The 12,642-nt window shown below is 36.9% G+C and overlaps 1 protein-coding gene across 6 annotated transcripts in view; it reads left to right on the forward strand.

Moving 5' to 3' along the window:
- The window catches only part of LTBP1 (latent transforming growth factor beta binding protein 1), a 203,788-nt gene that overhangs the window by 118,742 nt on the left and 72,404 nt on the right, over positions 1-12,642 (forward strand). For 2 of the 6 annotated variants that reach the window (XM_075496119.1, XM_075496125.1), the window contains 6 exons: positions 2,366-2,488; positions 4,042-4,209; positions 7,455-7,688; positions 9,674-9,696; positions 10,697-10,799; positions 11,401-11,499. In XM_075496119.1, the coding sequence (XP_075352234.1) occupies positions 2,366-2,488; positions 4,042-4,209; positions 7,455-7,688; positions 9,674-9,696; positions 10,697-10,799; positions 11,401-11,499 (750 nt within the window). The remainder of the gene's footprint in view (positions 1-2,365; positions 2,489-4,041; positions 4,210-7,454; positions 7,689-9,673; positions 9,697-10,696; positions 10,800-11,400; positions 11,500-12,642) is intronic. The other 4 variants (XM_075496120.1, XM_075496123.1, XM_075496122.1 and 1 more) reach the window with 3 other exon arrangements.

Below are 12,642 nucleotides of genomic sequence, written 5' to 3' on the forward strand. Positions count from 1 at the left end.
AAAATTGTTCTATGGTTTAGCATTTGAGGACCGATCTGACAACCCAAACTGACAACAGGTAGAAAATTTGATAGTGGATTCTTGAGTGCTCCAGTATTTGCTTTGTATTAGCTTCTAGGTATTTCATAATCTTCTCTTCCGTTATGTTTGTTGTCGTGCCTGATGTTTGAAAGTGGAGGGTTAGCAATATGTCCTTTCCTCCCGACAACTTTACGGCAGCATCAATATGTTTCTATTTAGGGATGTTTCAATAATGTCTTTAGTTTGCTAGCTGTTAAGATTTAAGTTCATTCCTCGCAATAGTCAGAAAAGATAATGGTATTGAAACAATGATGATCTTCATTTTGGGGTCAGTTGGCACTCTGTAGATGTCTTCAATCATATTTTGAGATTTCAGGGCAAAAGAAAGAGTCTAGTCTGACTAAGCAGCTGAAGAAACTGTCTAAAAAAAATTTTGAGTGCATCAGAATGAGTCTAGCTTAGTAAATATTCTGTAGTAGTGCAATCCTTAAATAAGATACTCCTTAAGATAATCTTATCTTAAATAAGGTAATCCTTAAATAAGATAAATAAGATACTGTGCTTATATGGGATATCTTCCTGCTCAAAGATTGGATGGGTCAAAAGGTAGACTGCTGTAGGAGACTATTTCAGCAGGTTTTTGTGCTCTTTTCTTATACCATTCTCCTTTTTAAATAGTCCACTCCCTCTGAGGTCAGAAAGTCATGTCGTCTGGGAATTTCACTTGAAAATTCCTTTGAGACAGAGCTGATCCTTTGTAATTCATGTGGTTTCCATCACATTTCATCCAAAGTTCTAGGATATAAATTATCACTTTTTGTCACGTGTGGCTAAGTGCATAGAGGTGAAGTTGATCCAGGTGGTGTCAAGATACTAGATAGGTATAGCATTGGAAGAGCTGAGGGATAAGCTCAACACTGAATATTTGGGAAAAATTGCAGCTGACATGGCAGCTGCTACAGTCTGCTGTACTGTGAGCTTAAGTCTTGCACTCCTATGTAGTGAGACAGGTAGCCAAACTTGTGGAGAAAAATGAAGAAGGTAGGAACGTGAAAGTTTCTTTCTGTAGGTTTCCAAAAGCAAACTCCAGCACATCTGTTACATTTTACATATTCAACTTCTTACCCTCATTGATTGTGTTGAATGAGGCAGCAACATACAATGAGGCCAAATAAAATGGTGAAAGTTTTTATAAAACTAGGAGGAAAGGTAATAAATATTACATATTTTAGATAAAATGTTCACTAATACCTGATTTCCAAGGCGCTAGCTGGAATATTTGACTTCCACTTGAAGCTTGTTTACCCAGCAAGGTACGCATTTTTTCCTAACTTAGGGATAGGGAGGGAAAGTCTTACGTAGAAATAATGCATGTAAACATCTTGAAGTAGGTCTGTTTCAATGTGCTGTCTCTATTTTTCTGAAAGAGGAGCCATGACAATTTATGACAGAGATAATTACAGGTTAGGGGTTTGGGGTTTTTTTTAATTATTATTATTTTAAGGTTTTGATTATCAGTGCAAGCTACATTGTTACTGTCTCCTGAAATAAAATCCTAGTTTGGCATACTTAGTTACAGATGGTATCCAGATGATTGTCAGACAGGTCCTGTTCTGAGAGTAAGTGAATTATAGATACAACCCCAAGTGTGATAAAGACCTGAGGCCCAGTGCTTGGGGCATGGGAGAATAATTCAGTGAGATCCTGAAAGGGACATTGATGCAGGTAGCCTCATAACAGCAAACTTTATCAAAGCAGTTGTTAATTATTACAAAGTTGTGTTCCCACGGATGCAATCCTTTTTGTCCCGCATCATGTGTGTTCTGTGCTTCCTGAAGCATATTCTTGCTATTAAGATGGTAAGCTCTTTAGGCTAGAGATGGTATTTTTGCATTGTGCTTCTTCCAGCACAATGAACCTTCAAGCACTACCGACTACAAATACCAATAAAAACTGTATTAAATGCATCAAGCAACATTCCATCCTGTACAAAATATACTACATTGCTTAAAACTTGCCTCCATGAATGTTCTTGTGAATTGTGTTTGACTGCGCAAGCAATCATCTAGTCAGGAAAAGAGGGGTTGATAAGCCAGTCAAAGTGTATTTGGTTTTTAATTCAGAGTACTTGAGAACGATGTATAAATGTAATTGGTTTTCTGTTATGTTCTCAGCAATGTTTTAAAAGGTTATAAATCAAATGTTGTCACTATGGGGAAAAAGTGTTGATTGGAGTGTTAACTCATAACAGTTCTCCTGCACATATTTAAAAAAAGATAACTTCTGAAGAAAGAAGAATATTAATACATGTTTCAGTATCTGATTATTTTCAATTTTCCCACAGATATCAATGAGTGTCAGTTACAGGGAGTATGCCCTAATGGTGAGTGCCTGAATACCATGGGCAGCTACAGATGTACCTGCAAAATGGGATTTGTGCCAGATCCTACCCTCTCAAGATGCATACGTAAGTAACAGTGTAATCAGTGTACCAAAACAGATACTTAGTTGCACTTCAGATGAGGATTTATTTGACTGGCCCCAACTCTTCTAAGCTATCCCCGTCTTTTTTGCTGTCCCTGCCTCCTCTTCTCAGCTTATTCACTTTATTTAGCCAGTCTTAGCGCTCATGCCTCTTTTCTGTCTCTTTGTCCTGGAAGCCCTGGTCTCCACCAGTGGCTGTCCAGGATCCTTGCCATCTTTTTCTGGTTTTCTTGTCATAAAACTTTTGAGGCCACATCCAGCCTCCTCATACACTCAGCCTTTCTCACCAGCCTGGAGTTCTCCTTCCCACAATTTTTTTTTTTCCCCCGCTCTCTGCTTGTTCCCCAGCTGAAATCATCTTTGTGTCCTGCCTTTGCCTCGTCCACCTCTGCAGCTTTGACCTGGGTAGTTTCCATTACTAAACATTCAGCCCAGGATGACCTTTGGCACATTTTCCTTCTGATTAAGAAGGATTAAAAATTAAGAAATAATTAGGAGAAAGAAAAAGTTGTGAACAGCATGAATGAAAATATTTTCCTCTGTTAATCAGCTTTTACTTGGTTTGGGATCAACTACCTCTGCAAGAAGAAAAGAAGGCATAGAGAACAACTAAATTTCTCACTTCAAGATTTTGGGAAGAATATTTACAAGTGAAAAATACCGCATTTCCTGAGCTCCTTATCTGAGCTATCTTTAGATTTATAAAATATAGTCTAGAGCTGTAGGTGAATTCTTTCATTTTTTCAGCATAATTATCTTATGCTACTAGTTAATGACACTCAATTACTGAGAAAGTTTTTCAGCATTTTGAAGAATTTCTTATCACTTCAGTTTAACACCAGAAAAGAGGAGTTGGTTTTCATTTTTGCTTTTACATGTCACGTTGAAAATCAGATAGTCTTTGTATTTTTTGATTTAAATGAACATATTACCCAGAGCTGTTAACTGTATGTGAATGTAGATGCATAAATTAGAAAGCTGGATGGATCTTAGCTTCCTGTTACCTCATAGTAGTCATAGCTTATGGCCTTTGGCTCTTCCACGTTAAAATTAAGCGTAACAAAATGTAAATATATAATTGTGTCTTTTATAAAAAAAAAGTGTATGATACTTAATCCTTTTGCACTCTTATTTATATACCCTACTTAGAGCTGAATGTTCCAGTGGCTATGTAGCTTGACACAACTGTATATTGCTAGTGATTGACTTTAGTCTTCAGCAGTTGGACTTGTGTAGAAGCGAGAGCTGCTTCTGACTCTTTATTGTGGCAGCATGGCAACTGCTGGTTTGGAAATTTTTTTTTTTCTTTAAAAGTACTTTTTATCCTTGGTCTAGGATGAATTGGAATTCAGGGGTGTTTGATGCAAAATAAGAATTTTCTTTTATGTCGTGATTATGGCTTGAGATAGGTGTTTGAAATAAAACTTGTGCAGATGGTAATATTAATCCACTTAACTGGTGTTGGAAATCTAGTGGTGTTTCTCTGTTTTGCTTTTCATGCGAACAGTACCATCCTCTCTTCCACTTTCATTGCAGCTGATAATCCCATAGTTGCCGAAGAGAAAGGACCCTGCTACCGGTTTGTTAGTGCAGGAAAGCAATGTATGCATCCTCTTTCTGTTCAGCTCAGCAAGCAGCTTTGCTGTTGCAGTGTTGGCAAAGCCTGGGGCCCGCACTGTGAGAAGTGTCCGCTTCCAGGAACAGGTAAGAACTGTCTATTAAAAATACAAGCTCTTGCCCACACCCTATGTTTGTTATGCATGCTTAAAAAAAAAAATAATCCAAGAATTGATTTTAAACAAGAAGTGTCCATCAGTGAATTATGACAGTTCTCTACATGCTAGTAGAATAATCACATACAGTAGTTTTGTTCATAGGGATTTGTGATTAAAACAAAGGAATTGATATGTTGTGATAGAATTCCAGATTAACAATATTTGCATCTCAGAATATGTCCTTGAACTTTGATTCTCTATCACATGAAGATAAATTCATTGTACATTATATTCTGATTATAGATACAGACAAATTAACCCAAAATCTAATTAATACTCTTCAGTTGTTAGAGGCACCAGTGAAAGGGTGGTAGCTTTTGAGAATTAGATTACAGAACTACATGTGTTGTAGTTTACATTACAGTTAGTGGGATATGTATGGGAGTATTTCTGCTTTCTAACCTTTCTTCCTGTCTTTACCGTCCATTTTGAGGAATGTGCTAAGTATGGATTTGCCTTCTTAACAATGAACTGATAGTTAAACATTTCATGCCACCTTTCACTTAATTCCTTCCTTGATACATAAAGCTCACTTGTATTATCAGTGTTCACTTGGAGTCCTGCTGGTTTTTAAATATATAAGGACTTGGAAAATACCAGCTTGGTTGGTCACCACCCTCATTTAGGCTGCTCATAGATTAAGATACCACATATTATAGGTACTGATCGCTGCTTTCGAGTACCTTCTATTCCTTAATTTTGCTTAAAACTTAAATTACTAAAGTTGGAGTCTTTAGTGAAAATCAGTTGAATGTTATTTTTTGTCCAAATGTATGGTCAAATTAATCTTTTTTAAAAGTATCGTTGCTTATTGTAATATACATGATGTACAGCCTGTTCAGTATTTTAGCACAGGTATTTGTAATGGTAATCCACTGTTCTTCCTGAAGTTGCTGCTGCAGCTGTCACTGTTATGATACAGGTCATGTATTTCTCTGGAGTATTTCATAAAGATCTAGATTTTTCAAAACTAGCTAGCTGCTTTAGGAAATCTGCAGCTAGCATCAGAGACATAAGAGCAGCAGATTCCTTACTTTTTTAAGTTGGGCTTACAGAAATGGAAGTGACCAACATTTTTTAGCATTTCAGTTGATTTTTAAAGCCATTGGTTCCTGCGTGACTATTGGGTTGCTAGATCACCGGTTAGGATTTTAAAAGCCTAGTTCACTTTCAGATAAATAATATTTCTATGGCTTTTTAATGGAGAAAAAATACATTCTCATGAGATGACTTCCAATTTAAATGCAGGTGCTTTACATCTATGAGAATATTGCATGAGGCTTTATGCTCAGTTGTGTGTATTCTGGAGCAGAGAATATATCTTTTTGCAAAGTTGACTGCTCTCTAGTCATAAAAAGTACATCATAGAATATTATGTGGAATTGGTTATTTCAGTGATTTTTCTTAGTGAAAAGACTTCAGAGAGAAAATATGCAAGTAGAAAATTCTGATGAGCTGTGTGGGAAACACTTTTCCCATTTCATGACAACTTTCATGATTTAAAAACATGTTCCTTTCTATAACAGGTTAAATTCATAATCTTTCAGAGTTTTCTATGAAAAATATGTGAAAGTGGGATACTCCAGAATGGGGTAATGTATTTACTGCAGCATCCCATGTTAATTTAAGAGTCATTGAATTAAAAAGTCATGATCTCACTCTCTGATAGCTTTTAAAATATTTGTATAAAGTAGACCAGCTTCAAAAAAGAAAAACTGAGAGAGGCCAGCTTTGTATACCCAGGTGTTGAGAGCACTTATCAGAGCTGTGGTAGAATAAGGCTCACAGTTCTATTCTGCATTTGAGAGAATATGATTTCCTACATCCTGAGTATGCATCTGAAGGGACAGGCATCAAATTTTCTCTGTCTTCCTCCTTTGACCAGAATTCCCACCCTCAATTGGGTGTTTTTGTGACAAGTTTTGATATTAGCATTTCCCAGCAAAAAGTATTTCATCATTCTGAATCCACTCAATTTAATCATTTTGACCCTTCATCTTTTCTATTACTAAGACAACACCAGAACACAGTATCCAATTAATGCATACTGCAATTTAATGTATAATTTAATGAATTAATCTGTGGACTACCTATAGCTAGTATTTTGTGGTTTTATTTTAGATGCTAATTCATTTTAAACCCCTTATGTGTTCAAAGCAGAATTTGTGAACTTACCAATGCCCCACTCAGCACATCTCTTAAGAAGCTGTAAGAAATCACATCAGGCACATGGGACACTAAATCTTTGGTGTTTCATCCCAACATAGCTTTACCTAGAGCAATGAGGACAATGAAGCACTGCCCCCTCAAGACTCCTGAAGGTCTCCCTGTCCCCGAAGGTCTCCCTGTCCCCATAGGTCTCCCTATGCTCCCCAGGAGCATAGCTGTTATCTTTGATGGGGAGGAAGGCTGACCTGTATTTCTTTTTCATTCTAGTCTTCCACTAGGACTGCAAAACCTGATGTTCATGTAAAGCAGCTGCAAAGATCAGAGCAGGTGCTGCTGCCTGACTTTCATTAACTTTTTCTGTAGCAGCTTTATAAATGAGATTATTTCCCCTCTCTTCCAGTGGTGATTTGGCTTTTTATGATCCCCATCTTGTTTTTATCCAGCCCACTGAGGTCAGTGGAAAGACTTATTCAGTTCAGTGGAATTTGGATCAGAGCTGGTATGAGACCTCTGATAGAGTCAAATGAGATCCTGTGAATGAATGTTGTTACTGGTTGATATTCTTCTGCTCCTCTAGTACAGGGTGGTGAGCTTTTTTCCTTTGGTTTTGGCAAAAAGAGAATGACAGAAATAGTGATCTTCATTCCTTGTGCAATGTAGATGATGATGACAATTTGCATATTTAAATTCATATTCGGAAAGGCTATACTGTTTGAAGGCGATTAGTACAAAAAATTATCTTGATATAATGCTAGATTAAACATAACTGAAGAAAATGGTAAACTGGAGTGGAAACCTCCTGGGAATAACAGCCAGAACATGCTTTTGGAAGAATGCTCAGTCATATTAGCATGCAATGCGTAGCTTGTCTTTAAGTATTTTTCTGTAAAAATGTATATACAATATGAGATTAAATTTATTAGTGGTAGTCATTATATTTTCCACTATGTCAACATATTGCACTTTTAGCCTCCTAAAAGGAATATTTTCCCATCCCAAATCTAGCTGCTTTTAAGGAAATCTGCCCTGGTGGAATGGGTTATACGGTTTCTGGCCCTCACAGAAACAAGCTATATCATCACCCTGCAGTTAGAGTACAGCCACCTGTCATTGGCAAGACCCCGATTACTCAACCTGTTGCTAAAGGTACTTCTCCTCCACCTCTCCCAGCAAAGGAAGAGCCGGTGGAGGCACTGACCTTCTCACAGAAAAGTGAGACTGAGATGGCTGTGCAAGAAGGTGAGAGTGGGAAAATTTAGTCTTTCTATATTTCTATGCATGTGTCTTCAATGGTATGTTTCTTTGTGGAGTAGATGCATACAGTGAAGGACAAAGAGGCATCACTTCCCACAGCAGAGTGTTCCATGTCGTGGAGTGTATTGTGTTACATGATTTACTTCTGAAATTTTATGTATAGCTTCTGCCAGATGCTGAGAACACCATGGAGAGAGAGACTGCTTTAATCTTATTAATCTTTATGATAAGAAATAGTAAATATTTGGTTTAAGTCTTTTATAAAGTTATTTATAATCTCTAACATATAACAAAGGACTCAACTCAGGCTTTGATTTACTAGTATTTGGGGTGGCAGAAGCTAAGGGGTTTTCATCATCTTGCTTCTATGCACTCCTGTAGATTAGCACCACCTGATATGGGCATGCATGCTGTTCATGTGGTCTGCTCTTACCCATGCAGCTCTGCACTCCCTCGGCATGACCATGTTGGATCAGCCCCTCTCTGCTGGGCTGTTTAACAATTAGTTGACTCCTCTAAGATATTTTTCTCAGAGTTTGTTTTCTGCAAGCTCCTCTAAGAACCTGTAGCAGCTGAAGTTTTCCTGAGTCTAAAACAGATGCAGAAGCAAAGAAATGCTGAAAGCAGCACTATTATAAATACATTGCCAGCAAATTTGGCAAGAACTAACTGTAGACAAGAAGAAATACATTGCTGAAGAACCCTCTCATGATATTGAGTACTTAATAGGTTATTTCCAAGTAGCAGTTATGTATCTGTATGTCAGGCCATTATTAGAAAGAGTTTCAGTCAGCTGACTTTGCAAAATTCTGTGCAGCATCAGTTACTTTCCAGTTAAAACCACTGCTCTAGTTTTGCTTTCAAAAAGAAAATGGAGCTAAACTGAATCTGGAGAGAAAAATAAGCCATTCAAATATACTTACAGACTGTGCTGGATTATATAAACTCAATAAACCTCTGGGCTTTTCTGTGTTACAAAGTGGAAAAAAGGGGTGTATCATTTGCTAAAATATTACTTCAGTAATTAGAAAGATTGCCACATTCTAGTAAATCTTAAAACACAGAGAATCTGGAGAAAAAAGGAGTATTTTTTTTTAATAAAAAACTTTAAAAACTATGCTTACTCTAAGTCAGTAATGACGCACACACGTTTGAATTTTATATTCAATTTTTTTATATGTTTGCATTTGTAATTTTTGAGATTTTATTAGAAGTTCTCTTAGTATTGATAATCAGCCTCCCTGCTAATACTGAAGAAACTAGAGCAAGAGGAGTGATTTTTTTTTTTTTTAAATCTATCCTGTTGAAAATGTTGATTGTGAAAAGAAAAATATTGTTAGAGTTCTTTACAGAAGCATATAGATTTTCGTCAGTAAAAGACAAATTCAAAAAAGGCAAACTGCAAAGGAAAATAAAAACTTACATAAAATGTCTACCTCTCCTTCCCAGAAAAAAAGTCACTTTTGTGGAGGAAAAAAAACCCAAACAAACCACTTTTGCTTTCTTAAAGAAAAGGCAAATTTTAAAACTTGATTTTTTTTTACAATAAATTCTTGCAAATTTGTTAATCATTAGTTATATGCCATTATGATATTAATTCACCGTTAAAATAATTACAGATGTTAATATTCCTTAGAAAGTATTAAAAAAGTTTAATCAGTGAGTTAACCTGTGAGTTTCTCGGATTGTTTCTAAGGAAACAATTGAGAAACCTATAAGGCAGCTCAATACTGAGTAAGTAATTATAAGCATTGGTCAGTGTGTAGAATCTTATTCTGATTTCAGGTTAGTTTTTACGCTTGCTTCAGGAACATTACTTCAAGTTTGTACCATTTTGGAATGAGGCTAGAGTTTGAAATTTTTCTGCGATGGCAACAACCACTTTCAAATGTGCTAGTAGTTTTAAGTAGAATGTGTAAGTAAATGTTATTGGAAGACTGATTAATTTTCTTTTTTCTTTCTGGTTTTAGTGGCAACTGCAGCCCCTGATCAGGTAAAACATGATGTCATTTATCTAGGAATTAGAATGCAGACCATGTGTATGAGATGTGATATGATAACTCTGAAAAGGATTTAGGATTTATGAGGAACAAACAACTCACTGTGGACTTACAGTGCAAACCCTGAGGCAAAAAGAGCTCATGTTGTTATTATATACAGCAACAGGCAGGTAGTGAGGTACAGGAAAGAGATTACTTTAACCTCTCTTTAGGGCATTGGTGGAGGGTCTAGTACTATATTGTTCTATCCCATTCTGGAGCCTGTATTTCAGAGGGGATATTGAAAAAGGCAGACAGTATGAAGGAGAGCCACAGATACTGACAGCTAGAGAAAATGAGTTGGAGAGAAACAGTATAAACTTTGAGAAGCATTTGTGACACCTGCTTAAGAGACTTGTTGGTTTCCTAGGTTTTTTTAGGGTTACTGTGTATTCAGTGGAGAAGAGCAAGTGTGTATCTGTGTTCAGTCCCCCATTCTGGAGGTTCCAGGTTCTCTATGCTGAAGATAATGGGATTTGTTAGGAGTAACTGCAGCTGTACTTCATTTCATTTTCCTGAAGACTTACAAGCATCTAACACTTTTATGAAAATAAGATGATCAGTGCAATAGCTGAGAGAAGCTTTCACAGTGGTCAAAGACTTAAGAGACATATGTGATTGTGTACTTTTGTGTGATGCTGAACTGCAATTAAATACTATTCATAAGCAATTAAAGACCAGAGGATGGGAGAACTATGGAGAAACAAAGGCAAAGATAAAATTAGAAGCTCCATGAAATGGCTGCTTCAAATAAAATCAATGTTAAATTGTATGCCATTGTGTAAACATAATACTCCAGTTCTTTCAGGCTTAAGTTGGTGGTAATTAATGATCTGCTATCAAAACCCACTCGTGAGAATGTTAGCAGTTTCTCAAGCCAGCAGTTTGTGGGTTGTTATGATAGCTGAATCAAGAAAATGTTTTCAGAATGTAAATTTTTAATCATTCTTTTAGGAATTAACTTCCCTTGATCAAGAAAAGCAGCCTGATCTAGAGCCTGGGCAGCCTCAGCTTTCTCCTGGAATTTCAACGATTAACCTGCATCCACAGTTTCCAGGTAGCTTGTTCTGACTTGTCTTTTAGTATGAAAGAGTGCTTACAATTCCTCAAAGAACAGGAAGGTAGCAATTGTAACAGAGGTTAATGAAAAATTGATTGCAGCTTCACAAGCAATTTCTTCATGAGCAGAATATGGGGGAAAAAAAAATCATGGAAGCTGAAGTGGGCAGAATTGAGAGGTTGACATTGGCTGGGTGACTTGTTAGGAGGCAAAGACATATTTTAGGCAAAAGTGATATCCTGGATTACATGCATGAGTATTTTAATGTCAGCAAAGTTGAGGCCTTATGCCCCTTTCAAGAGGAAACTTTACTTAGGTGCCTCTGTGTAGATTTATGCATAACTTTTGCTGCAAAAGTTTTACTATTGTGCTTGCTTTCTTTAGCACCTCAGTTTTTTTCCCAAGCAGTAGAAGGATGGAAAATGCAATTATACTTTTTTTTTTTTTCTACTCCAGATCTAAGCAGAATAAACTAATGAAAAGCTCCATAGTGTCTGGCTCACTCAGTATCATGTGTGAATTCTTTAAGGGGGGATTTTTCTTAATGCTTTAAGGGGTTATTTTTGGATGTGATTGATTTCCATTCCATGTCACACAGTAGTGATTGAGAAAACATCTCCTCCTCTGCCTGTTGAAGTTGCTCCTGAAGTCTCTACTTCAAGTGCAAGTCAAGTAATTGCACCTACTCAAGTTACAGGTATTGTACTTCCTTTTTAGAACTAAAATAAATTAAGAAATGACTGTCAGTTCCTGACACTATAACTTGTTCCATGCTACTTCTGAATTACAATCGTGAAGAGAATATAGCTGTAGAACAGAAAGGAATACTCTGGGGAGAGAACAGCACAGCAATGAGGGTACTGTCAATAGAGCTAGGACTGGACCCTCCCAGGATGTACTTGCCATTTTTGTGCCCACAAATAAATGATAGAAGGAAAAATTAATAACTCCACCTCAGATTACATGATCTGCAACCAAAGTCCAGAACTGAAGACTTCTTGGCTACACGTCGGGTCTTTAGATAGTCTGCACATGTGTTCATGAAGTATACGTGATCATGTTCTTTGAGGGATGTAGACTTCATGGGATGTAGATCAGCATGTCCTACAAAAAGCAGATGAGGAGTTATTGTAACATCTATTTTGAAATGCTCTTTTGATGTTTGTGCTTCTTCGGTTTTTGATGTATTAAAGTTGCCTTTTCTACACCCATGTGTCAAGAAGTGAAAATAACAGAAATGCAAGTAATGCTCCCGTCATAGCTGAGACTTGTGTAAGTGATGGCTGTGTCCAAAAGGCATGAAAATTTCACTTGCTGTACTTTTGAAAAGAAAAAGGTGAAAGTACATGAGAGCATTACAATGTCACATTGGCTAGTCTCTCAAAATTAACACAGGCTTTGAAGTAATTGCAATATTGTAATTGTAACTGTCAATACTTTACAATGCAATATTGTATATAGTATATGTATATCTAGGCCTACCAAGAGGTTTTCCAGTTTGCATTCACAGGGAGAAACTGCATATGCTTTAAAAAGTTGAACTCTTCAAAGATGGCTTTCCTTCATGTAGGAATGGATTTTTGAGTTGCACGCAACATGCATAGGGTCATAGGGTCTAAATCACCCAGTTGTTTGAAGTATGATTCTGTCTGCAGTTAAATCCTCCTGAATCTACTCTAAGAGTAGAGAAAGAATCCTGTCTTTCTGTAAGCCTTCAGCTGCCTCCTTCAATTACCTATAATCACAGTTCGTCAATCCCATATGAAAGTTCTACTAATGGTGATTGTCAAACCAGGATTTGCAAGTCAGCTCTGCTGTGATTGTTCCCCTTCTGCCAGCC

The sequence above is a fragment of the Mycteria americana genome, chromosome 3 (genome assembly GCF_035582795.1).
Source record: "Mycteria americana isolate JAX WOST 10 ecotype Jacksonville Zoo and Gardens chromosome 3, USCA_MyAme_1.0, whole genome shotgun sequence".
NCBI classification, from domain to species: domain Eukaryota; kingdom Metazoa; phylum Chordata; class Aves; order Ciconiiformes; family Ciconiidae; genus Mycteria; species Mycteria americana.